The 27,736-nt window shown below is 36.6% G+C and overlaps 1 protein-coding gene across 5 annotated transcripts in view; it reads left to right on the top strand.

Moving 5' to 3' along the window:
• acoxl (acyl-CoA oxidase-like) overlaps window positions 1-21,457 on the top strand; it is a 134,452-nt gene extending 112,995 nt beyond the window's left edge. For 3 of the 5 annotated variants that reach the window (XM_068213113.2, XM_692467.9, XM_068213114.2), the window contains one exon: window positions 19,706-21,457. In XM_068213113.2, the coding sequence (XP_068069214.1) occupies window positions 19,706-19,882 (177 nt within the window). In that variant the 3' untranslated portion in view covers window positions 19,883-21,457. The remainder of the gene's footprint in view (window positions 1-19,705) is intronic. The other 2 variants (XR_012388955.1, XR_012388956.1) reach the window with 2 other exon arrangements.
• The last annotated feature ends 6,279 nt before the right edge of the window (window positions 21,458-27,736 follow it).

The raw sequence follows: 27,736 nt of genomic DNA, 5'->3' as shown, positions 1-27,736 counted from the left end.
GAGGGTTGGTGACCCCTGTACTAGGCTTTCTAGAAACATTGAGTACGTTTACATGAACACAAATAATCTTATATATATATATATATATATATATATATATATATATATATATATATATATATATATATATATATATATATATATATATATATAAAATTTTAATACAATTAATTCAATACTCGGATTATAAGTCTACCATGTAAACAGCAATTTTTGATGACCTTACTCTAAATAAAGTCATAATCAAAATAAACAGAATCTGTATTAAGACATGTGGAGTGTGTTGATTTTAGTGGCAATATTGAAGTGCAGTACAGACAGTAAACACTTTAATCAAACTATTACCATCGTGTAGGACTTTTCGCTGCATTTTGCGACTGAATAGTCCATACACACACGGCTGTTGGACACCATTCTCTGCACCTACTGAGTCAGTAAAGGACCACAGACGTGAAACGCAGAAGTTTTTTCTTTCCATTCGGCGTGCAGTATCAAAGTCCATTAAAACAACACTCTTCAAGCAGTCGCTGAATGAAAGTGAAACTGTCGTTAAAGTTAAAGTTGACAAATTAAAACTGCATGAAACTCTGCAGGAAATGTGGATAGCGGGATGACGCAAGACGTTTATCGAATTATGTGCTATAACATGTCAAATGGGATCAGGAAAGGAACATTCAAAAACCAACTCATATAAAAACACTAATCATATTATTGTCTTATTTACATAAAGACAAATAATACGATTACTGATGTCCATGTAAATGTAGTCATTCTTGCAGGTGTGTTGAGGCAAGTTGGAGTTATAATCTGGAGGACAACGGACCGAGTTTGAGAACCCCTGTTATACAGTGAAAATAAATAATTAAATAACCATACCTCTCTCCTACCGCTAAAACCAATCCTTACTGGAAAACTGTGGCGAACTGTGAACGTCAAAGGACCTTTTAAGGATTTTTAAGCATTTTGAATTACAAGGACATCAGGCATGTCCTCATAAACCAGCTTATAGAGATCAACTACACTGTACAACATCCGTAAATTACCAGGTTTTCTCAATTTTATGATTCATGCTTTTATTTTTCCACATTTATGCTTTTGAATTGCATAATGGGATCTTGATTTGTCTTCCAACAGCGTGTAACCTTGAAAAGTTTGAAAAAGTGACTTTTGTTAATATTTTTAATAGTTTATAGTGATATATCATCTGGGTTGGTGTTGTTTATAATGCTACAAACATCTTGTAGTAAACTGGCAGTACATTTACTGTTATTTTACAGAATTATTTCTCTATCAATCTTGTTTAATCCCGCCCCTTTTAGCAGCGCCATACGACAGACTTTCGCAAGTTCAAACTTGAGTGTGACCACAGCTTAATACGATTACTGATGTCCATGTAAACGTAGTCATTCTTGCAAGTGTGTTGAGGCAAGTTGGAGTTAAAATCTGCAGGACACTGGACTGAGTTTGAGAACCCCTGTTATACAGTAAAAACAACTTTTTATATAACCATACCCCACCGTGACCGCTAAACCCAATCCTCACTGGAAAACTGTGGCAAATTGTGAATGTATATATTTATAAAAAGACCTTGTGATTTTTAAGTGTTTTGAATTACAAGGACGGTGAGGCATTGGGGCAGTAGGTAGTGCTGTCGCCTCACAGCAAGAAGGTCGCTGGTTCGATCCTCGGCTCAGTTGGCGTTTCTGTGTGGAGTTTGCATGTTCTCCCTGACTTCGCGTGGGTTTCCTCCGGGTGCTCCGGTTTTCCCCACAGTCCAAAGACATGCACTATAGGTGAATTGGGTAGTCTAAAATGTCCGTAGTGTATGAGTGTGTGTGTGTGAATGTGTGTGTGGATGTTTCCCAGAGATGGGTTGCGGCTGGAAGGACATCCGCTGCGTAAAAACTTGCTGGATACATTGGCGGTTCATTCCGCTGTGGTGACCCCGGATTAATAAAGAGACTAAGCCAACAAGAAAATGAATGAATGAATTACAAGGACATCAGGCATGTCCTCATAAACCAGCTTAATGGAGAACAACTACACTGTACAACACATCCGTAAATTAACAGGTTTTCCGTATTTTATGATTCATGCTTTTATTTTTCCACATTTATTTATGCTTTTGAATTGCATTATAGGATCTTGATCTTTCTTCCAACAACGTTTAACCTTGAAAAGATTGAAAAAGTGACTTTTGTTAATATTTTTAGTAGTTTAAAGTGATATATCGTCTGGGTTGATGTTGTATATTACGCTACAAAAACCTGCTAATAAACTGCCAGCACATTTTCTGTTATTATTTCTCTACATAAAGGGTTCATACACATTTTTACAACTAAAATTTCAGAATTTTTCTCTGACCTTTCCAAAACTTTGAGGTAAATATTCATGATGTTTTATGAAATGTGTATGCACACGTGGTAAACAAAAAACTAAATGTATGTTCAAATTTATTACAGCATATCAACAAATATGTGGCAATCTGTGTTTATATTTAGTTTTACATCCTCCAAATAGTTTTTAGAAAGTATCTTGCTGACCGTGTGAAAATATTTAAGTAATGTTGGCTTGTGTTATAAATGATAGCATATTGTATTATGAATGAGCATTTAGCACCCACAGTCTTACCTCTGTAGTTATTAAAGATTCTGTTACTGCACACAACACTCAAAATGTTTCTTGACATACATTGAAAGCGAGTGAAAGAGAGGCGAAGCTTAAACTGCGAGTTGTGAAGAGACAGCCAGCACAATTTTAATTTTAAATTTATCGAATATTATCATCTCAAATATATTCAAGTACACAGATATTTGTTAAACAAATTTTCTTGACTTTTCCAAAACATTTTAGGTTTATTTGTTTTTCCAAAACTTTTCCATCCCGAGTAAGTATGCTGAGCTGGTTGGGGGCAGAGGGTGACAGCTAGGAATGACTAGCGGTGCTAATGTCCCGCATCCGTATTGATGATAAAGCATGCAGAGTAATGCTTCTGGATTTTTTCGCATAGTCGTAATATTTCAAAGTTGACATGTGCGTTGAGCTTTAATGCACCTCTGAAGTGGTCGGATCTGAAACTCAATGATTGCTGGGATCATTCGGGACTGCACTGAGCTCGGTTGGGGATGTTTAGAGGTTAGTTTAGATGAATAAGCAGATCGGTGTGGTGTTTACAAGGTTGAAGTGTAGTGGTGCATTGCTCGAAAGGGCTCCGGTTTCACCTGACTGTGGGACAGGAAGGTGGCGGGGTACATTTTACATGCAGGCTTTTCATTCAGATAGATGTAAATCTCTAATCGTGAGCTCTACTGTTGAGTTCATACAGTTCAGTGGGTGATTTTTTTGTATGTGGTTTAATATGTTTGGCTGTGAATTGAATTGTGTATCAGGGAGGTAAAGTTAAAACGCTTTGGTATTTTGTGGGCTGACTTACATGGTTCACTGTAATAGTGTGTTCATGCAGCACTTGTAGTTTAAGAAGAACATGGTAGATTTGGTGCAGATTTACTCACTTTGCATTGTTTAAGTCCAAACTTAATTATTCACAACAAACATTTTGAACAAAAATTATTTCTCCACATACAGGGTTCATACACATTTTTACTACTAAAATTTCAGAATTTTTCTCTGACCTTTCCAAAACTTTGATGTATGTTCAAATTTATTACAGCATATCAACAAATATGTGGCAGTCTGTGTTTATATTTAGTTTTACATCCTCCAAATAGTTTTTAGAAAGCATCTTGCTGACCGTGTGAAAATATTTAAGTAATGTTGGCTTGTGTTATAAATGATAGCATATTGTATTATGAATGAGCGTTTAGCACCCACAGTCTTACCTCTGTAGTTATTAAAGATTCTGTTTCTGCACACAACACTCAAAATGTTTCTTGACATACGTTGAAAGCGAGTGAAAGAGAGGCGAAGCTTAAACTGTGAGTTGTGAAGAGACAGCCAGCGCAATTGTATTTCAAATTTACCCAATATTATCATCTCAAATATATTCAAGTACACAGATATTTGTTAAACAAATTTTCTTGACTTTTCCAAAACATTTTAGGTCTATTTGTTTTTCCAAAACTTTTTCCAAGCCTGGAAAATGCTTTGTCAATATTCCATGACTTCCAGGTTTTCCAAGACCGTATGAACCCTGTATATATTAATTATTATACATTATATTAATGAGCAAAACGTCAACAAAAGTCACTTTGTTAAACACTAGAGTTGAATTTTCAGCATTGAAAGTCAACAGAGCAGAGATCGACATCCCATAATGCAATTCACGACCGGAAATAAACCGAAAACACTTTGAGGCATTTTATTTAGTTTTGTATTTACACTGTTGGTCATACCCATGTGCTTATACAAAACCAGCACAAACACACACACAAATGACCAGTTGTTCACAATTATCTGTGATTAAACAGTGCGTCGGGACAGAGGCTTTGACACGGGTCTGTCAGTATGCCATCAGCAGGTGTTTTACCGCATGTTTGCCAGTATAGTAAACACAACACAGCCGCCGTTTCTGCGCAAACAACCCTCTCTGTTCTCCCACAGCGGCCGCCGCACGTGACTGAAGGCATGTGCTTACGGTTCCTTTCAGCGCGCTCATATCAACTATTGTTACACGTTTTCAATGGCTTATTGAAGATAATTTATCATGTGACGGGCCAAAATAACCCGATCGCTTGTTTAGAATTAGCTGCTGTTTGCTAGATTTCTTAAGGACGCACATAGGAATCATAAATGAGGTCTCTTTAGGATCTCAACAGTTCTGCTTGGACACTACTGAGATTAAATGAAGATCAAAATGAGACGTTTTTGGCCTTTTTGCAAAAAAAAAAAATAATAATAGATATATATATATATATATATATATATATATATATATATATATATATTTAATTGTTAGCTCTAGTTAAACTAATAGAACAATACTTACACAGCATTTATTCATCTTAAAATTATTGTTTATTAGTTCTTTGTTTACCTTATTTAAAATGAAAACATTTTGCAATTTATTGCATAGCGTATACAGTTATTCATTTGAAAGACATTTGCATTTTGCTAGCTAAAGACAGTATGTAGTTTGAGTCCATATACCAGACCCAAGTTCATCTTCTAATTTAATTGTTTTTCTTCCTTTTGTCCCTTGTCCAGGCAATCCCATACTGCCTCTATAATGCTACAGTATATAAAGGTCTGGGGCCTCATGCATCAACGCTGCGTACGCACAAAAACTTTGCGTACGCCAGGTTTCACGCTCAGAATCGCTCACGTTTGGATTTACTAATGATGAACTGAACGTGGGAATGTGTGCAGCTTCACGGCAGCTTTATGGCTGGCGTACGCACATTTTTTGTGCGTGTCTGTTTTATTTCCATTGGCGACTCCTAGAGGCAGTTGTGTTAAATTCATCTCTACAAAGTGTCTGAGCCTTGCAATGGCAGCTGTATGAGACGGGTTCAGCAGGTATATAAGGTTTCCATATCATACAGTTGACCAGCTAAAAATTAAAGCGCAATTTGCAGCAGTCGCCTGTTTTCCCAATGTAATCTGAGCTATCTACCGCACGCACATTGCTATAAAGACACTATCTGAAGATGAATTTGCATGCGTGAATCAGAAACATTTCCATTCACTAAATGTGCAAATAAAATATGATGCACAAACTTATTAATGATTCCTACTTGTCTTTCTCGTAATAAATAGTTGGCAAAATCTGATATGTAGCGGGGGGAAAAAGAAGATAGAGTTCATCAGACGCTGGATTCAAACCGAGTTCATGCTCGAACGTGTCAAAACATGTTGACATGCGTTTTACGAGCTGCGCCACTGAATCTGTTAAGGGTACTGCAATATTTTACACCTATAAATCACACTATTTCTTTTCTAATTCACTCAGTGCGAGATGTTCAGACCCAACTGCGTTAACCACATCAGCTAAACTCTCCCACTCATTTTTTTCATTTGTTGTTAATTCCGGAGAACAAATTTGCAAATAACACCGCTTTTCTCTGGTCTACCTCCGAAAGCAGCACCTCCAATTCACATTCTGTTCAAAGTTTCTCTTCTTGCTTGCTTTTGCCTTTGCTATTTCGTTGGGTTTTGCCAAAATAGAGTTATTTGCATATTCATTTGGGGGAGGAGGCAGGGAGGGGTTTTGCGCTCGTGCATGTTGCGCACAGTTTCACGTTCATTCAGATGTACAAAAGAATATGCGTGAGATTCGGCGTACGCAGTGTTTCATACATCTGAATTTTTTTCAATGTTTTAGTATGATTTCCACGCAAGTCTTCGTACATGAGGCCCCTGGACTCTGTGGAGGCCATTTCAAGACTATTTTAGCTGTTTTTGTCTAATCAATGTAATTATCTATAAATATCAGTACTGTTCAGGTGAAGAGAGAGAGAGATTATTATAATATATTATAAATAAATATAAATAATTATGCTAAAATAACAAATCTATTGGTGCCCAAAGACATTCGCACAGTACTGTATTTGTGTATTTGTGTCTGTGTTCATACATATTTCACTCATACATTCATATTTCAGTTACGGTTTATTTTGTATGGAGTATACTAAACATTTTTATGATTTTAGATTCATTACTTTGTTATAAATGTAAACACCCTGCTAACATAAAGATGAGCACCGTTTATAAACTAACATTTATTATCTATTAACAAATGTTCCCCTATCAGGGCTTAACAATAAGGACTGCCCGGTGGTCCAGGCCCAGCGTGAGAGACACATGGGACAGTAGACAGGATTGCGTGCATTTTAAGTTTGTGCTTTTAAGTCTTTAAATGTTATCTTCTCTGTGATGTCGTTAACACCATATTGCTTTTTGGTTCCTCTTATGTGATTTGAAGTTTTGAGCATGCTATTTTGTCCCATAACCTGGTGACAATCAGTTAAGCAAAGAAACGCAACAGGGCGGCAACAAATTATAAGGCTAAAAGAAAATGTCTGTTTCTAACATCTCGGAAGCAGACAATTACGTGGGAACAAAATGACAAAAAATTAATTGATGTTTTGCACAATTTGCCATCAGTTTGACAAGTCAGCCACCTTTTGTTAAATAATTTCAAACTGCAATAAAATACCTCCACATTTTTCATACTGCTCTTTATGTTTGCATAACACTTTGAATTTTGCTTATTAAACATTTATTAACATTTTTTAGGTATTGAAATTCTAGATTCACAGACATTACATTATTTTTGACACATTATTTGAAATATGTGGCAAAAAATAGCTATTAACTTCCTTTTTTTTTTTTTTTTTTGGTGGGGCCAGTAAAAATTTTGGCAGGGCAAGTACAAATCTAAACCACTGGCCTGGTCGGATCAGTTGAAAAAATCCTTAGTGTTGTACCCTGCCTATTGTTTTGAGGTTTCCAAATGTTTTAAAATGAAAAAATGAAAATCAAATTTTATTTATTTATTTATTTTTTTTTTTGATTGAGCAACTGTCACTTCACTTAAACCTTTATCACTGGAAAAAATTATTCAAAGTGATTCCTTGGATTTACAATTTTTTTTTACGTTAAGTGGCTATAAACAATTTAATTGTGTTGAATTTAAACAAACAAATTAAGTTGAACATTACTCAATTTAATTTGTTTGTTTAAATTCAACACAAATAAATTGTTTGCAACAGTTCTGCATGCAACACTTTTTTCAGTATACTCTATGAGCTCTAATTTAACAATCTAGGTGCAAAGTCTAAAGTAAGTCACACACCGCATGCGCCGCTCAGCGCCACGACACGGCGCACACATGACAGTTGTAAGTATGGCACACCAGACGTGCACATTCGCATGTTATTTTAAATGAAATGATTTAGATGGCACTCTGTGGTGCAGCAGAAATATGACAGTTGTAAGTATGGCACACCAGACGTGCACATTCGCATGTTATTTTAAATAAAATGATTCAGATGGCACTTTGTGGTGCGGCAGAAATATGAACAGTGCATATTGAACATGAACAGTGGCTGGGCGGCGCGGACAGCTGGCGACTCGCGGCACCAGTGTGCATACTCTGATTGAAATATATGTTTAGAATTCTGAAATGCATGGGGCTGCATGGCTGCATGCATAGCGACACATCTGCGACCCCGTTATAGCTCATTGTGCAAAAGCATTAAGAGCATGTCCGAATCCACTTTTACTATTTTAAGTATGGAAATATATGCTCTGCACCCCAGCGCATGGTCTAACAGAGTTGTGCTTATTCTCTTAATAAGTTATGGGTGTGTTTTGAGAATGACATGCATTAAACCAAACAGAGTCTCATCTCCCATTCCCTTTGAGAGTCAGTTGCGTTGCGCATTTGCCATTTACAAGGCGGACTTTGTAAATGGAAAACCTGAACGCTTCACTACCGAGAAAACAGTTAAACAGAGCATCTGCAGCACGAGGATAAAGAACGAGCCTCCTCCATTCAGCCTCTTTACTTTACTCCTTTACTTTCATGAATAAGAAAATGGTGTTGTACGCACTTCACTAAAGACATCCATTAGTTAGTTTGTTAAGCGCAAAGATTTGATTAAAACTATTTGTAAATTCAGTTCTAATTTCCAGCAAACGAATAAATGAACAATAATAATGAAGTGTGGTCAGAAAGCTGAGTTATATCCAAACACACATCCTGTTCTTATGCCTCATAGGGTGATGTAGACGTCTCTAAAACAGGTGGAAAAATCTAAATTAGTTTTGCAGCCCAAGATCGGTTACTCACTGAAGCTAAGCATGGCTGAGCCTGGTCAGTACCTGGATGGGAGACCACTAGGGAACACTAGGTTGCTGTTGGAAGTGGTGTTAGTGAGGCCAGCAGGGGGCGCTCAACCTGTGGTCTGTGTGAGTCCTAATGCCCCAGTATAGGGAAGGGGACACTACACTGTCAGTGGGCGCCGTCTTTCGGATGAGACGTTAAACCGAGGTCCTGACTCTCTGTGGTCATTAAAAATCCCATGGCACTTCTCGTGAAAGAGCAGGGGTGTAACCCCGGTGTCCTGGCCAAAGTCCCTCTATCGGTCCTTACGATCATGGCCTCCCAATCATCCCCTTCCACAGAATTGGCTCTATCACTGTCTCTCCTCTCCACCAATAGCTGGTGTGTGGTGAGCGCACTGGCGCCGTTGTCCTGTGGCTGCCGTCGCATCATCCAAGTGGATGCAGCACACTGGTGGTGGTGTGGAGAGACCCCCCTCGTGATTGTGAAACGCTTTGGGTGTATGGCCATACACAATAATTGCGCTATATAAATACACATTACATTACATTACATTAGATCCTGTCTGTATTAAGCAATGTATAAGTGTTTAGACCTGCATAGGCGCATAACTAACGCGCTCTGCTCTGGACTTTAGAGCAGCTTTTAGTTGGTCAATGGCGCTGTCTATTTCAGTTCCTCAAAATAGCAACATACCAATAATGCACCCTCCTTTATAGACCAGCACACCCATGAGTCCACAATCGACGCAAATGGATTTGCTATTTAAACATTGTGGCACAAAACGTGAAAATTACAGTTGCGCTTGTCTGACAATGGCAATAAATACACCATACACGTCTTGCGCCTTATTGCGCAGTGTATAATAGAGCCCAAACTCTTCATTAACTCAATAAAAAATTATTCACTTGGCTGTGTTTATGTTCATAACCTAAAGATCAGCATCAAATTTTCCTTTGGGACTTTGTTTATGTCGGCAGTCACTGGATTTCTCCTATGTTCAGTCGAGTGGGAGTTGCTGAAGAAAGGATCTGCCCTTGGACAAGATGAAAACATGTTTTGGACAGATAAGAGCGAGCATCTTTGCCTATCATCTCATTTTCCATGCCACGCAATAAGCCATGCAAATAAAGGCAGGCTTAGCGAGCTTTGATTGACGTTACGTTTGTTATTGATCTGAGGCTCAAGTCCAACCAGAACATTTGTGTGTGCTGGAAACTGTACTCAATGAACAAACATGGCAGATCGCTTTCATTTACTCTCTGAGATGCTGCAGATTAGTTTGTTTGGCCGTTTCAGCACAATTCAGTTCAGATTTGTTGAAGACAGTATGGTTTCCAGGGGATACATTTTACTGTAAAGACAAATGAGTTTGAACTGGAATCGAAAGAATTTAACCCTTGTGTAGGGCTGTCATATTTATTTTTTGCTGGGCAATATATTGCACATAATTAATTGCAATAAACAATATTACTGCCACTTTATAACACATCACTAATTTTTAAAATACATTTTATTTTGATTTATTTTTTTACTAATTCATTTTTTTACTAGTTTCCTAAGATGATATTCAACACTTAATTTTTTATTCTTATTTAAATTTTAACAGTTTTTTTTCTAAATATTTTTTTTTACTAATTTACTATTTTTCTTACATTTTTTATTTAAATTTTTTCATTTTCAATATTTTATTGAATTTATTTTTTTATTTAAATTGTTTCATTTTCAACATTTTATTTAATTTATTTATTTTTATTTAAATTGTTTCATTTTCAACCTTTTATTTAATTTTTTTTTAATTGTTTCATTTTCAACATTTTATTTAATTTATTTTTTTATTTAAATTGTTTCATTTTCAACATTTTATTAAATTTTTTTACTAAATTTACTTTTTTTTTTTTTTTTTTACAAATTTACTAGTTTTCTAACATGACTCTCAATATTTATATTAGTTATTCTTAAAGTTTTACATTTATTTTATTATTATTATTTTTTTACATTCTTTTTCTATTTACTGGTTTTCTAACATGACACTCAACATTTAATTCGTCATTTCTAATCTTAAATTCTAAATTAAATGAATGACAAATGAGTTTGTACTTGAATCCAAAGAATGTAACTCTTGTGTAGGGCTGTCATGTTATCTATTTTTTGCTGAACGATATATTGCACCCAAATTAATTGTGATAAACAATAATACTGCCACTTTATAACTTATATCACTAATAAAAAAAAAAACATTTTGACATCATAATAGTGTAATAATTCAAGTTTTAAAGAACACTTTGGGCTCTATTTTGACGGTCCATACGCAAAGCGCAAAACGCATGGTGCGAACGCTTTCAGGGCATGTCAGAATGCGTTTTTGCTTTTAAAAACATTTTTATTTTATTATTATATTTTTTTATTAGTTTACTTATTTTCTAAAAAGATACTCAACATTTACATTTTTATTTATTTAATTTTCTCAATTTCTTTTTATTTATGTTTGTCTATTTTGTACTAATTTTCTAATAGGCGGTTCATTCCACTGTGGCAACCCCAGACTAACCCAAAAAGAAAATAAATGTATGAATGAATTTTCTAATGTGATGCTCAATACTTTTGATACTTGATCCTTTTTTTACAAATGTTAATCTAATAATTTTTAATATATATATTTTTTTATTTTCTAACATGATACTCAACATTATATTATTTAGTCTTATTTAAATTGTTTAATTTTCTACATTTTTATTTAATTTTTTACTAATTTACTAGTTTTCTTACATGATACTCAATATTGAATTTTTTTTTATTCTAATTTAATTCTTGTAATTTGGGGTGACACAGTGGCTCAGTGGTAAGACCCGTCACTTCACAGCAAGAAGGTCACTTGTTTGAGTCCCTGCTGGATCAGTTGGCATTTCTGTGTGGAGTTTGCATGTTCTCCCTGTGTTGCCGTGGGTTTCCTCCAGGTGCTCTGGTTTCCCCAATAGTCCAAACACATGTGCTATAGGTAAACTGGGTAAACTTAATTGGCCATAGTGTATGAGTATGTGTGTGAATGTGAGAGTGTATGGGTGTTTCTCAGTACTGGGTTGCAGCTGGAAGGGCATCCACTTTGTAAACATATGAAGTATAAGTTGGTGGTTCATTCCACTGTGGCGACCCCTAATAAATAAAAAGACTTAGCTGAAGGAAAATGAATGAAGGAATGAAATTTTTAATTTTCTACATTTAATTTTTTTTTTTTTTTTTTTACTAATTTAAATATTTATTACTTTACTAGTTTTCTAACGCGATACTCAAGATTTTAATTCTATTGAAATGTTCTAAAACTGCGTTTTTTCTGCCATGATACTGTCAGAGGGTTGCTCAGGTCACTAACTCTAAGTATGAGTGCTTGACACTAATTAGTGTGTGTGTGGCCGTGAGCAAGGCAGCAGAAATGTCCATGAGCGTGTGTTTGAATGAGTAAGACAGTGTGTGTGAGGTCTGTAAGGACAGTGTGTGTGGACAAGATCCTCTCATGTACGTGTGATTTCTCTGTGTGTGGCTCCAGCTCTTTAGAACGACTCCTATTGTACACACTCTCCCATCATTACATGTGTCAGACTCATCATTACAGACTCACATGCTCCACCACACACACACACACACACACACACACACACACACACACACACACACACACACACACACACACACACACACACACACACTGGACGCACAGAGACCCAGTGTTGCAGATTGTTTTTGTTTTTTACTTTTAATTGTTAGTTTGATGTGATGGACTGTTGTTTGGTTTATGTGGAAAACATAACATCTAGAAAACCTACAGAAAACATCTAGAAAACATATATTAATCAGTTAGTGGAACTATGAGTATCGGAGTGCTCAGCTTTGTCTCAGATGTTTGTAAATGTAATTAATACTTAAGTTTTAGTTTTATAGACATCGTTATAGTTGTTGGTGTATTTTTACTTCATGTGGAGCTGGCATATTTTAAATGTCAAGTTGATATACACACTCATTTTTAATAGTTTGAGGTCATTCAAATTTTAATTTGTAATAGACATATTTATATATTTTATCAAATGTCCTAATTTCAAATAAATACTTTAATTTGAACTTTTAAAGAATACAGGAAACAACAACACTTGTTTAACAACACTTTAACAACAACTATTGTTATTAATAATGATGATAGTGATAATATTAATAATAATAACAATAATAATAATAATAATAATAATAATAACAACGGAAACTAGAATAATGACAATGAAATTTCAGCATCTCGTATTATTATTTGATATTAAATATTGTTTTATTATTATTATTATTATTACTACTACTACTACTACTACTATTAATATTATTATTATTAATTATTTTTTAAAGACTGGAGTAGTGACATTGAAGATTCACCATTTCATATTATTAATACGATTTGATATTATATGTTTTATTATTATTATTATTATTATTATTAATTATTGTTATTATTAATTATTATTATTAATACTATTAAAAGACTGGAGTGGTGACATTGAACATTGAGCATTTCATATTATTATTATTTGATATTATATTATTTTATTTATATTATTTCATATTATTATTATTATTATTAATGAAGACTAGAATAATGACAATGAAAATTCACCTTTTCATATTAATATTATTTAGATTATTTATTGTTTTTATAATTATAATAATAATTAGCATTATTATTATTTTTAAGACTGGAGTAGTGACATTGAAAATTCACCATTTCAAATTATTACTATTATTACTTTATATCATTTTATTATGATGATGATGATTATTATTATTAAAATACTGGAGTAGTGGCTGAAAATTATGCATTTCATATTATTATTATTATTTGATATTTATATTGTTTTATTATTAATAATAATAATAATCATTATGATTGTTATTCATCATTATCATTATTTCTAAACGACTAGCGTAATGACATTGAAAATTCTGCATTTCATTTTATTATTATTTCATATTATTTATTGTATTATTACTATTATTATTATTAAGTATTATTATTATTATTATTATTATTATTATTAAAAGACTGGAGTAGTGACATTGAAAATTCAGCATTTCGTCACATGTGTTCGTGATTTAATCACATATAAAAAATATTATTAAAATACATATAATTTATATAAAATATATATTTATTTTATTTTTTTTTAAAAAACAGTTCTCAATATTGCTGATTTTAACTCTATATTTAGTCAAATAAATACAGCCTTGATGAGCAAAAGACACTTATATGTGTGTGTGTGTGTGTGTACATGTATAAAGATGTCTTTAAAATTGTCTAAGTTAAGTACTTATCAATGCACATTACTAATCAAACATTTAATTTAGGTATATTTGCTGAAGGAAATTTTGCCAAGATTATCCACCTGACAGACTTTTCCATTCTGTATCTCCACTGCTCTTCTTTCATCCCATCTCTGTCTCTGTTTACACACACTTTCCTTATCTCTCTGTTTGTATCACCCGCCATTTAACCTCCACAGAGAGCTACTTTCTTTTCATCCGATCTGAAACAAGAGCCAGAAAGAGAAAGAGCGAGGTCAGACATATTTCAGACTCCTCATCGGACAGACGGCTATTGAGCAAGACGTGTCTAAACACATTCAGCCGTTAATGCGCCTCAGATAAGCGGAGCGTTTCTCCAACAGAACAATGAGGGGGTTTCATACTACAGGGTTATAAAAGTCAAAATACACAAGCAGAGCTTTGCAGAAAACCAGGCAGACTATGATCGTTTGTCTTTCATCTGGGCTCCGGAGAACTTGAGCAGGAGCCAAAAGTGTCAGGAGGATAAATTAACTCTTTGTCAGGAGGAAAATAGCAGGTTCAGTGACTCACGCAGGATGTCTGTCTGCAGAATGAGTGTGACACCTCATCAATGAAGCAATGACAGATGAATCATTCTTCAAATCATAAGAGTGATTGTGGATTCCCTCCGTTTCAGTACAATTTTCTTATCATGTAATCACTCTGTTTTTTAGTCTCGTTTCTAGGCATGTGCTTGCATATTCTGTAGACGCCTGTGCATACAGCTGACAAATATTATGAATACACTGCCAAATCTGCTTTTCTGGCGAGGCAGTGGCGCAGTAGGTAGTGCTGTCGCCTCACAGCAAGAAGGTCACTGGGTTGCTGGTTCGAATCTCAGCTCAGTTGGCGCTTCTGTGTGAAGTTTGCATGTTCTCCCTGCCTTCACGTGGGTTTCCTCTGGGTGCTCCGGTTTCCCCCACAGTCCAAAGACATGTGGTACAAGTGAATTGGGTAGGCTAAATTGTCTGTAGTGTGTGAGTGTATGTGTGAATGTGTGGATGCTTCCCAGAGATGGGTTGCGGCTGGAAGGGTATCCGCTGCGTAAAAACTTGCCGGTTCATTCCGCTGTGGCGACCCTGGATTAATAAAGTTACTAAGCCAACAATGAAATGAAATGAAATCTGCTTTTCTGAATGTGATTTGGTTTTGTTTCTAGTTTAAATATCGAAGTATTCCTAAATCAGGAAGCGTTTTCTAAACATGCAGAACTTCACGAGTTCACTCTCACAGATATTTGGCTGAATTGAATATGCGTATTTGGCGTGCTGTCCGGGGGGAGAGGGCTCTGAGCTCGGGAAGACACCCTAAGGGTGCTTTCACACCTGTGAATCGATTCAGTTGTTCCGAAACAGAGATTACAATTGTTACATTGTTGCTCTTTGCTCTTGGAGCGGTTCGCTTTCACACTGCAAAGTTTCTAATCGGACCAAAAGAGCTAAAACAAGTCACGTGCGAGTAAACTCTCCTCACATTGGTCAGTGTCAGGGTTTATTTTGCAGCGTCCCGCTCAGCTGTCAGGAGAAGTGGTGGTTTGGTGGTGATTGACTGGGTGTGCGCGATGTGTCTGAGGAGAGATGCGGTGGGGAGGGGTGAGAAGGGTGCGCGACGATGCCTATTTGAGGACCTGTAGGGAGACGCGAGATTACCGGGAGATCATCACTCGTTTGCGGGCATCCGGAGACTCGCGAAACTTCCCGCCCTACTCATAATTCTCTCTTCATATAGCCGTATAAGCCTATTACATATCCATAAAACACAGTGATACAACCGCGCTCGGATCGGATCGCTTTCTCACTACAATCGAACCGCTCCAGGGTTCGTTTCAATCGAGCCGAGACCACCTCATTCAAGCGATCTCGGAGCGATTACTTTGGCGCGGAACAGAGCGCGATTGCCCTGTTCACATATGCCAAACGAACAGCGCTAACTGGGCAAACGAGACACGTTCCGAAACAAAAGTTTAGGTGTGAAAGCACCCTAACTCGTGTTATTCCCCTTATCAGGATAAAGAGAGATAGGGTCCAAGCACAGTGTCTAGCCTGGCTCCAGAACGCTCTCCCCCCTCAGATTTAAATAGGTATCGGGTTTAATAGTGTGGAGTTGGGGTGGTGGAGGGACGCTGAAGTCGAGAGAAAGCTGAGGTATGATGTGTTTGACTATTTATAGGGGTTTGCTCATGAGCTGATTGGATAATAGAATGATTGTGTGTGTGATGAACTAGCCTCATCAAAGACTGACCGTGCTCCTCCCGAAATTTGTTTATAAAACAGCACATATTGTCTTGGGCGAGGCAGTGGCAAAGTAGGTAGTGCTGTCGCCTCACAGCAAGAAGGTCGCTGGTTCGAACCTCGGCTCAGTTGGTGTTTCTGTGTGGAGTTTGCATGTTCTCCCTGTCTTCGCGTGGGTTTCCTCCGGGTGCTCTGGTTTCCCCCACTGTCCAAAGACATGCGGTACAGGTGAATTGGGTAGGCTAAATTGTCCGTAGTGTATGAGTGTATGTGTGAATGTGAAGGGCATCCACTGCGTAAAAACTTGCTGGATAAGTTGGCGGTTCATTCAGCTGTGGTGACCCCGGATTAATAAAGGGACTAAGCTGACAAGAAATAAATGAACATATTGTCTTGTTTTAAGTTATAAAATGTAAAAATTAAGTGAGTTTTTCCTTAAAACAAGCACAATAATCTGCCAGTGGGGTGCAGGAAATAATCTCATGTCAAAGTGAAGTACAAGATGTTTTTGTTTATATATCTCATGCCAGATTATTTTGATTGTTTTAAGGAAAAACTCACTTAATTTTGACATTTTTTTTTTGCTTGTCTAGAAAATGCTTCTTGATTTAAGAATTTCTTTATATATTAGACACGAAACAAGGGTCACACTTTATTTTGATGGTCCGTTTGTTGAATATAAGTTGCATTGCATCTAAATGTCAACTAATTCTTATTAGATTATAAGTAGACTGTTGAGGTTGGGTTTAGGGTTAGTGTGAGTGGACACTTAGTGTAAGTAAGGTTTCTTTTAGTCAGTTAAATGTCTGTTGAAGGAGCAGTATTAACAGATATTAAGCTGACAGTCTAGTACAGGGGTGACCAATCCTGGTCCTGGAAGGCCGGTGAACCTGCAGGGTTTAGCTCTAACATGCCTCAACACACCCGCCTGAGTGTTTCAAGTATACCTAGTAAGACGTTGATTAGCTTGTTCAGGTGTGTTTGATTAGGGTTGGAGCTAAAATCTGTAGGACACACCGGAGCTCCAGGAACAAGTTTGATGACCCCTGGTCTAGTAATACACAAATAGACCATCAAAATAAAGAGTTACCGAAACAAGACTAAGTAAGAAATCGAAATCTATGTAAAAACCTTTTTTTTTTATTTATTTATTTTTTTGCAGTGTATGAACTTCAAACAAACATCAAAACTCTTGGTTAATAAATTTGCCGGCCACTTTATTAGCTACGCCTGTCCAAGTGCTTGTTAATGCAGACAATCACATGGCAGCAACTCAATGCATTCAGGCATGTAGACATGGTCAAGACGATCTGCTGCAGTTCAAACCGAGCATCAGAATGGGGTAGAAAGGTGATTTAAGTGACTTTGAATGTGGCATGGTTGTCGGTGCCCGACAGGCTGGTGTGATTATTTCAGAAACTGCTGATTTATGGGGAAATTTCACGCGCAAACATCTCTAGTGTTTTCAGAGAATTATCCAAAAAGAGAAAATATCCAGTAAGCGGCAGTTCTGTGGATCAAATGCCTTGGTCAGACTGGTTTGAGCTGATAGAAAGGCAACAGTAAGTCAAATAAGCACTCGTTACAACCGAGGTCTGCAGAAGAGCATCTCTAAACACACAACAGGTCCAACCTTGAGGTGGATAGGCTGCAGCAGCTGAGGACCACACCGGGTGCCGCTCCTGTCAGCTAAGATTAGGAAACTGAGACTACAAAAGATTGGAAAAATGTTGCCTGGTCTGATGAGTGTCGAATTCTGCTGCAACACTTGGATGGTCGGGTCAGAATTTGGCGTCAACAACATGAAAGCATGGATCCATCCTGCCTTGTATTAACGGTTCAGGCTAGTGGTGGTGGTGTAATGGTGTGGGGGATATTTCTTGTCAGCAGCTGTGTGATGCTATCATGTCAATCTGGATTAAAATCTTGATTGTTGAATCTATGACGAGAAAGATTAAAGCAAAAGGGGTCCAACCCTGTACTTGTAAGGTGTACCTAATAAAGTGGCCGGTGAGTGTATGTATATATTCATAAAGTTGTTCCATTTTGCTACAAAGCTGGTTTTTACTCTTTTGACTTTGCAAATAATTTTAATAATAAGCTAATCATCTGATTGTGTTATGGCCATACACAATAAATGCGCTATATAAATACACCTTACATTACATTACATAACATGCCAACTGTGATACTGAAAACTGCAATAAATAAATAAATAAATAAATGCCACCACAGAAATAAATAATTTTAAAATATGCAAAAATCTAAATCAATTACATGGAGTTGTAATAACCTTCCACAATATATTGCTTGTTTTTTGATCAAATACATGCAGATTTGGTGAGAACACATTTAGAAACATTGAAAAACTTAAACTGTAAGATCTGCATTAAATCAGTGCTTTTTATTACCTGAAACTGAGGCAACCTATAGCAATCAAATCACTGCACTGATGGAGACAGTTCACCCAAGAATATAAATTCTGCCATCATTTACTCACTTTTCACTTCTGCCAAAGCTTTATAAGTTTCTTTCTCCTGTTAAACATAACATTTGATATTTTAAAGAATGTAACAAACGGGTAACCATTGACTTCCATAGCTTTTTTTCCATACTATGGAAGTCAATGGCTACAGATTTCCAACATTCTTCAAAATATCTTCTTCTGTGTCGAAAGAAACTGTAACCACCTGAGTGAGTAAATAATGAAGATTGATTTTTTTGAGTGAACGATCCCTTTAAGAGGAAATGTCTATTCGTTTATCAATGCTGCTTCATTAAAATCCACCAGAGGGTGCTGTTATAGAGAAACTATTCATTATACACACTGTTCCCTGTGATAAGCTGCTGTCTCACGGCTTATATAGCGAAGATTTTTCTTCAGAATGTTCTCCAGTTGAAGAGTTTAGATGCAAAAACCTCAAACCTTAAAATTTGTATCTAAAATGAGCATTTCTCTCAGGCTGCTGTGTGTAGTTTCAGTCATTTTCGTCTAAAAGGCAACGAAAATAAGCTATTCCTTGCACTAAAAGTGAACACAAACAAAGGAGGCTGAGAAAAACACAAATGTTTCAGTAATATTTCAGACGGCACTTGGAGGTTTTTGCATCTGAACTCTTCAATTGTTTGTCTGCTGGTTAAGGTTAAGGTTAGGGCACTAGGTTTGTTCAAATCCCTAACTCTTAAGTAACTTGACACAATCATCATTTATTTATTATGGACATGAATTAAAAAATTGTGCAAGATCTTATGGAGAGCGTCTGTCGGCGGTTTCTCGTTAGGCAAGCACCACTCAGATTTTCAGATGTTGTATGATTGTGTAACCGCTGCATTATATTGCTCATGTGATTGTGGTCTGCTTGTTTTGAAGCTTTTGGAGCTGTGCAGATCAGTGAAGGATGATGCACTGAAGGTGGTGGATGACTTCAACATACCGTCCTGCTGCATTCAGGCTCCGATCGCTGGAATCGCCAATCCTAGAGCCGAATGGGCCTTTTATCCAAAGCCAGAATATCCCAGCAGCACCCAGCCACTGTCCAAACTCTGAGCGACGCAATGACATTTAAAGGGATAGTTCACACACAAATGTACATTTTCTCACTCTTTAGTCTTCCTCAAGTGGTTCCAAACATTTAACAAGTTTCTTTCTTCTGATGAACACCAAAGAAGGTATTTTGAAGAAAGACGAAAACCGGTAACCATTGACTTTCATTGTAGCTAAAACAATGAAAGTCAGTGGTTACCGGTTTTAGGCCTACTTTAGAATATCTTCATTTGTGTTTAAAAAGTCAAAACAAGTTTGGGTAACACTTTAAGTCACAATGCATGGTGTTATCAAATCATTAACCACCGCTATTAGCTTAATAAACTATTAATTAGCTGCTTATTAATAGTTAGCAAGGTAGAAGTTGGGTTTGGGTAGGATTAGGGATGTAGATGATACTTTATAACTACTAATAAACAGTTAATATCTTAATAATAAACAGGTAATAAGTCAGTAGTTAATAGCATGAATTGTGACTTAAACTAAAATGTTCCCCAAGTTTAGAATAATGAGTAGATGACCATTTCAATTTTTGCGTGAACTAACCCTTTAATGAGAATATGGAGATAATGGAGTGATTTCAGGAGCCTGGAGTGGTAAAGGATTCCTTTGAGCACAAAATGTATGAATGCATTGGTTTAACCCCATATTGAAATCTGATATATGACAGTAAACGGAAATAACATTTATGACAAGTTCATGTTTGGATTTCACATACTGTATATCGAATATATGTCATATATGAAACATATATTGCAAAATTGGCCATTTACATATGTTGTTTTGGTAACACCAAGAGTGGGTAGAGTAACCCAAATCTCAACCCTGGCTCATTATTAAGACATACCTCTGTATATATTTCTGGAAAGCATGAAATACATCCCAGGAGGTTCATTTTTTGCAGTTTTTGTTTTCACAAATCCACCAGAGGTCGCTGTGTACGCTTTTTTTCAGATCTCAAATTTCTCTTGCAAGTGCCATTCGCACCTTTAGTTCTCACGTAAATCCACCAGAGGCCGATGTCGACTGACTGACTGACTGACTGACCAATCACCCGACACACCGCCTTCCCTAAACCCAACCAATAGTGTTTTCAAAAATAATCCAAAAAAGAAAAGTCCCTGTGGCTGTCTGATTTTTACCGCGTTTTCAGATCTTACCACATTCTCACCCTGTTATTCGCCTTTTGTTTTTGATTTACTTGCTTTCTGGAACTGTTCTTTGCCGGACTCGAACCCTGTTGTTGCGGTCAACTCCTCTCCACATCTTAAGCCTGATGACATGGCGAGCTACTGGGCAAACTAGTAACAGCGGGAAAGCTGTCCATGCAGAGGTAATCATTCAGTTGGTAGCGAGAAAAAAAACAGAAGCTGTTGGTGGCATCATACCGCCCTGTAGCATTCGTATTAAAGACGAAATGCAGCCAAATGTAGCTTTGGCTATACCATTTGTGCTCTCCAGATATGTATACAGGGGTACGTATTCATCATGAGCCTGTGTTGCAGAATCTACTATAAGTGAAAGTGCAGTATTTTGGTAGAGTATCCGAAATAAAAACTATAAGTAAAAGTACAAAAACTTGAAAACATTTACTCAAGTAACAATCTTAACATAGTACAAAAGTATTGGATGAAAAAAACACTCAAGTAATTTATCTATCTATCTATCTATCTATCTATCTATCTATCTATCTATCTATCTATCTATCTATCTATCTATCTATCTATCTATCTATCTATCTATCTATCTGTCTATCTATCCATCCATCCATCCATCCATCCATCCATCTATCTATCTATCTGTCTACCTACGTCTTCTGTCTATCCATCCATCCATCCATCCATCCATCCATCCATCCATCCATCCATCCATCCATCTATCTATCTATCTATCTATCTATCTATCTATCTATCTATCTATCTATCTATCTATCTATCTACGTCTGTCTGTCTATCCATCCATCCATCCATCCATCTATCTATCTATCTATCTATCTATCTATCTATCTATCTACGTCTATCTGTCTATCCATCCATCCGTCCGTCCGTCCGTCCATCCATCCATCCATCCATCCATCCATCTCTGTCTGTCTGTCCGTCCATCCATCCATCCATCCATCCATCCATCCATCCATCCATCCATCCATCCATCTATCCATCTATCTATCTACGTCTGTCTGTCTATCCATCCATCCATCCATCCATCCATCCATCCATCCATCCATCCATCCATCCATCCATCCATCCATCCATCTATCTATCTATCTATCTATCTATCTATCTATCTATCTATCTATCTATCTATCTTGTTACTACCTGCGTCTGGGTAACACTTTTATATAGGGACCAATTCTTACTTTGCTTATTTACATGTCTATTATTAGGATATTATCTTTTTATTAGCACTTAAAAACTATGATCTTATCACTAATCCTTTTCCAAATACCTACAATAATAACTATTAATAAGCAGATTATGAGTTTATTGAGGAAGAAGCCATAGTTAATGGTTTGGTAATAGTGAGAATTGTACCTTAAATTTAAGTGACCCTTTCTTAGCCATTGTAATAACACATATGTGCATATATGGTCAAATATATTGGCTGTAATTGTATATGTATGCTCATATATGGCTGTAAATCAGATTTCTGTATGGGTTTTACCTGAACTTTAGAACTAAGCATCAATAATGGTAGAATTCGCTGCTAATGATTAATGTTTTGGGGAAATGACACAGAAATGAGACTCTCTTAAACACATAAAGGTTCTAAAAGGGCGTTTCCATTTTATTCCGCGAAGAAGAACTCAGTGAACAGTTCTTAAAGGGACAGATCACCCAATGGTGACATTTCTTTCATTGTTTACTAACCATTCACTTGTTCAAAATGTTTACGAGTTTCTTTCTTCTGTTGAAACACTAAAGAAGATATTTTGAAGAATGTTGTGAAAACCAGTAACCACTGACTTCCATAGGTTTGGACGTCAATGGCTACCGGTTTCTAACATTCTTCAAAATATCTTCTTTTGTGTTTAACAGAAGACAGATATTTAGAAAAATGCTGGTTGATGGCACCTATTGACGTCCATCATGTTGTTTTCTACTTTGGAAGTCAGTGGCTACTATCAACCAGCATTCTTCAAAATATCTTCTTTTGAGTTCAAGAGAAGAAAGAAACTAACATGAGGGAAAGTAAATGATGAGAATTTTGGGGTGAACTATCCCTTTAAGAAGTGTCTTTTTCTTAGTGTGAAGAACATTTAACAATCTAAATAACTTTTTCTAATAAAATTTTGTTTTTTGTGGAATAAAAACATTCCACAGATGTTAAAGGCTCTGCACAGATGCCAATTAGGAACCTTTATTTGGTTTTAGATTGCTCATAATATATGTGTATGACTAATTTTTAAATAATTAGAGCTGCCTTTTTTATATTTCAAACTGATACTCTTATTTTATAAAATGCTGCAGTGATTTTAGCTTAATTTTAAAATGAGCAGGTCTAAGGGTGTCACGATCCTCCAAATCCTCGATTTGATTACATTTTCTATTCTAAAGTCACGATTTGATTCGATTTTCGAATTATGAATAATTAATTAATTAATAACGAATTAATTATTAGTAGCCTACCGTTTAAACTACCTGACCTACATGGTCTTTGTTTTACCCATAAATAAATCATACAGTAAATGAATAAAGGCAAGATACACACATAATTACAACCTGTCAATCACTTTTTTCTGCGGGACTCGTGAATAGGCAGTGATCTGTGTCGTTATAATGGCGTCGGTAAAAAAAGTGCACAACCAACAGGAACCAGCCAACAGTATCTGAGGTGTTCGCTAAAATGACTGAGTACTTGTGTAAAAGTAAAAGATGGAAGCAGTCTACTGACCCGCTGACTGCCTTGACCCGCTGTCTCGAGCGCATGACAATGTGTGTGCGTCTGTATCTGTGTGTGAATGAGTGTGTGTGGTCACGTGATGTGCGTTTTCAGCGGTAGTGAGGAAGGAGGGCTGCTCAGAAATGCTACACGCCAGTGTGGATGTGGATCGTTGTCGTTTTAAAATGCCATTTAAAAACAAAGACAGTGTAAACAGGGCCTGAGTGTGTATTTTTCGCGAGGGGATTTGCAACGGGTGCGGGGCGGAGGATCGGGATGCGCCCACCGTCTATCATCCCAACCGTAATACGTACATAGCAGAGCTTACAAACTGTGTTTTTTTGTTGACAACACGAACGTTGTCAACATAACTCACTGGAAATCCAAAATACTTCCACACCGGCGACTGAAAGAGGAGAGGATTTAAGCTCTGTCGACGGGTCTCCTGCGTCTGCAGTTTAACAAGCACTTCAACAAGCATGTTTTTTTCCCGCTTGGCAAGCCAAGCTAACGTGACATGGGGGCGTGGCAGCATCGACGATTCTATTTTTTGATTCGATAATCGAAGTTAAGCATAAATTTCGATCGATTTCGATTAAAAATTGAAATCGTGACACCCCTAAGCATGTCAAGATTTACACCAGCCAGACTTCATTCGAAACTATCCTAACACACTAAACGCCATTCATTCATTTTTCTTTGGCTTAGTCCCTCATTTATCAGGGATCGCCACAGTGGAATGAACCGCCAACTATTCCGGCATATGTTTTACGCAGCGGATGCCCTTTCAGTCGCACCCCAGTACTGGGAAACACCCATACATTCTCACATTCACACACTGCGGCCAATTTAGTTCATCCAATTCACCTATTAGCGCATGTCTTTGGACTGTGGGGGAAACTGGAGCACCCAGAGGAAACTCACGCCTACACGAGGAGAACATGCAAACTCCACACAGAAATGCCAACTGACCCAGCCGGGACTCAAATCAGCGACTTTCTTGCTGTGTTAACCACTGAGCCACCGTGCCTCCACACTAAACATTTGACACTTATAGAAGAGCTCTGCTTGGTGTATTTGAACTACAACATCCTACTAAATGAGCTGTTCAGGTTGGCAGTGCCAACAGGTAGTTTTTTTAATTCTGTATATTGTTTTAATAAGTGCCTGATTGTAATTAGTGATCACGTGACCCACGGTTAGTGAATATTTTGAAAATACTGTGCATATAGTAAAAGTAATCGCACTACAATGTTGGACAAATATCATTTTGCTTTATTAGAAAGCTGTAATGCCACTTTTAATTGCCATTACTTTATAATTATTTACCATTTGAGCCAAATACATGTAGATCAATGGTTCTAGCTGTAAATTGTTTGGGTCTCCTGGGCATTTCTGTTTATGTTGTTCGTTTAGCTTAAACTATTCATTATTTCATCTGAGTTTTACTTTTTAATCTGTTAACATTTTATAAATGTTGATTTAATTTTTGCACAAGAGGTTTATTGTCATCTCAAAGGGATAAATCAGCTGAAAATGAACATTTATTCACGCTTACGTGGTTTAAAACCTTTTTGAGTTTCTTTTTTTCTGTTGAACACCACATAAGATATCATGCAGGGGTGCGTTTCCCAAACATTCATTCATTTTATTCATTCATTTTCTTGTCGGCTTAGTCCCTTTATTAATATGGGGTCGCCACAGCGGAATGAACCACTAACTTATCCAGCACATTTTTACGCAGCGGATGCCCTTCTAGCCGCAACCCATCTCTGGGAAAGTTTCCCAAACAATGAAGCGAAACGACTCGCAGCTGAACCATTACGCTCTATTTACACGGGGCTTTAGCGTCAACGCTTGACTGAAGGCGTGTCTGAAGTTGGGGCTTAAGTGATCGTCATAGCAGCATCAGCCAATGAAATTCAGTCAGCAATAGGCCACTGTCTATCTGGTGTATTTGCATACAGCGTTCTGATTGGCTGATGCTACCGTCGGCGCTTGAAAAGTTGAGCTAGTCCCAACTTCTGCAACAAGCAACGCCTCTGAAGCGGCGCCGACAGATCCACAATGCAGAACGCTTGACATCACCCATTCAAAGTGAATGAAAAGTGAATGGAAAGCGTTGACGCTGACGTCCCGTGGGAATATGGCGTTATAGTACGATGCATAGTTTAGGAAAAGAACGATGTAGTGACGAGCATTTCCCAAAACCCGTAGTTTCTCTGTCACATATCTATCGATTGAACCAAATTAGTTATATCATTAAACGTCCATAATGATGCTCTAAATGGGGTGAAGTAACTACTTCTTTAGAGAAGAACGCCATCATTTCTTTGTGCAAATTATATTGTTTTACACAAACATGCATTTAAAATAAAATCCAACATTAGTTTTGGTAAAAACATGCACTTGCTTTCCATATTAATTGAAATATATGTAAACGACACATATAGGACCTGTGTTTCCTTTACAAATATTATAGAGAACATTATTCTGTTCTAAAACATAAAGCAAACACGTATTATAATATATATATAAATTATATAAATAAATAAATATATAAATAATAAATTAATTAGGCGATTTATTAAGAAATGAAATTTAATATTTATTATTAATTAGGAAATAAAAAATCCATACTTTAATAATAATATTATTGATGATGATGATGATGATGATTATTATTATTAAGTAGGATATTGTTTATTTTTTATTTTTTGAAAACACTACTTTTACAATTTGACATGTAAACCACTGCAGAAATGTGCTAACCAGCAGGCCCATGTCAAAACCAGTACTGATACTTAATAAATAACCTACTATACATTAAAAGCATTAACGTATGCTGTGTTTTTGTTCTCACAAGCTTTGGAAACATGACATAAATTCTTCTTTTAAATAAGTAACCTATAGCTTTCGCCATGAGCTATGGCTGTGTTCAAAATGACATCAATGTTTTCAAAGTGCACTGCAAAGGGAACACAATTGTAAACATGAAGACCGCTAAAACTGAACTGCAAAAATACCTTGAAAGCAAATGTTACCTAAGAGAGATGACCTTAATGCTTTATTTTGAATCATTCCAAGTTTTAATGTTAGAATGTTCTCATAGAGCATAGGGGGGATAGTGGGAATAGCACACAGCCAGGAACTCTAACTAGTTTCTAACTACAGCTTGAAGCGTGCGATGCAGTTTGCGAATGCTCGTTGAAACGATGGATTTGGTGAAAAGCCAAATCAACAAATGTTTGTAACAACACAACTTGCGACCTTAGTTGGCTAATGAGGGTTTTCGGAAACGCACCCCAGAATGATGGAAACCGGTAACCATTGATTTACATAGTGGGAAAAACAGACAATGGAAGTCAGTGGTTACTGTTTTGTTTTTTCTAATTAACTTATTTTGTTCAACAGAAATAAACGACAGGTTTGTGACTACAGAAAGTGAATAAATGATTTGTCAGTTTTGGTATGAACTATCCCTGTAAAAAATGCATGCTAATAACCTCAATGTTGAATATTCCTAATGTCCTGCTAATAAATGGAAGCACATTCCTGATTTTCCAGGTTTCCCTAATCAGATGTAGCCTGTGGAGTTATTCTCTTTAGTGTTTGTGTGTTGTAAATGGTGCGTGTTGTCATCTTGTCACAGTTTGGTAATCTAATGAATGACAGAATAAAACGCACGCCGAGGCTTTGGTAAACCCAGCTTGTATTGCACGCAGCTTTACATCGTTTCAAAACTACCATGATTCTCTTGTGATGACTTGTGACACTTGTGATCAAACATTATTCAGCCAGACTGAACATGAAATACACCGCAAAGCAGACGAGCCCGTGTGAAAGAAGAACTGTCGTGCTTTTGTTCTAGTTTAACGTCTGAAAATGTCTCAAATGTTTGTGTACATTTCAGAACTCGTGGCGTGGTTTAATATGGAGCTCAAGTTATGCCAAAACAATCTGAATTAGAATGGTGCT

The sequence above is a fragment of the Danio rerio genome, chromosome 13, assembly GCF_049306965.1.
Source record: "Danio rerio strain Tuebingen ecotype United States chromosome 13, GRCz12tu, whole genome shotgun sequence".
Taxonomy (NCBI): domain Eukaryota; kingdom Metazoa; phylum Chordata; class Actinopteri; order Cypriniformes; family Danionidae; genus Danio; species Danio rerio.
This window is presented reverse-complemented; position numbering and strand designations above follow the sequence as displayed.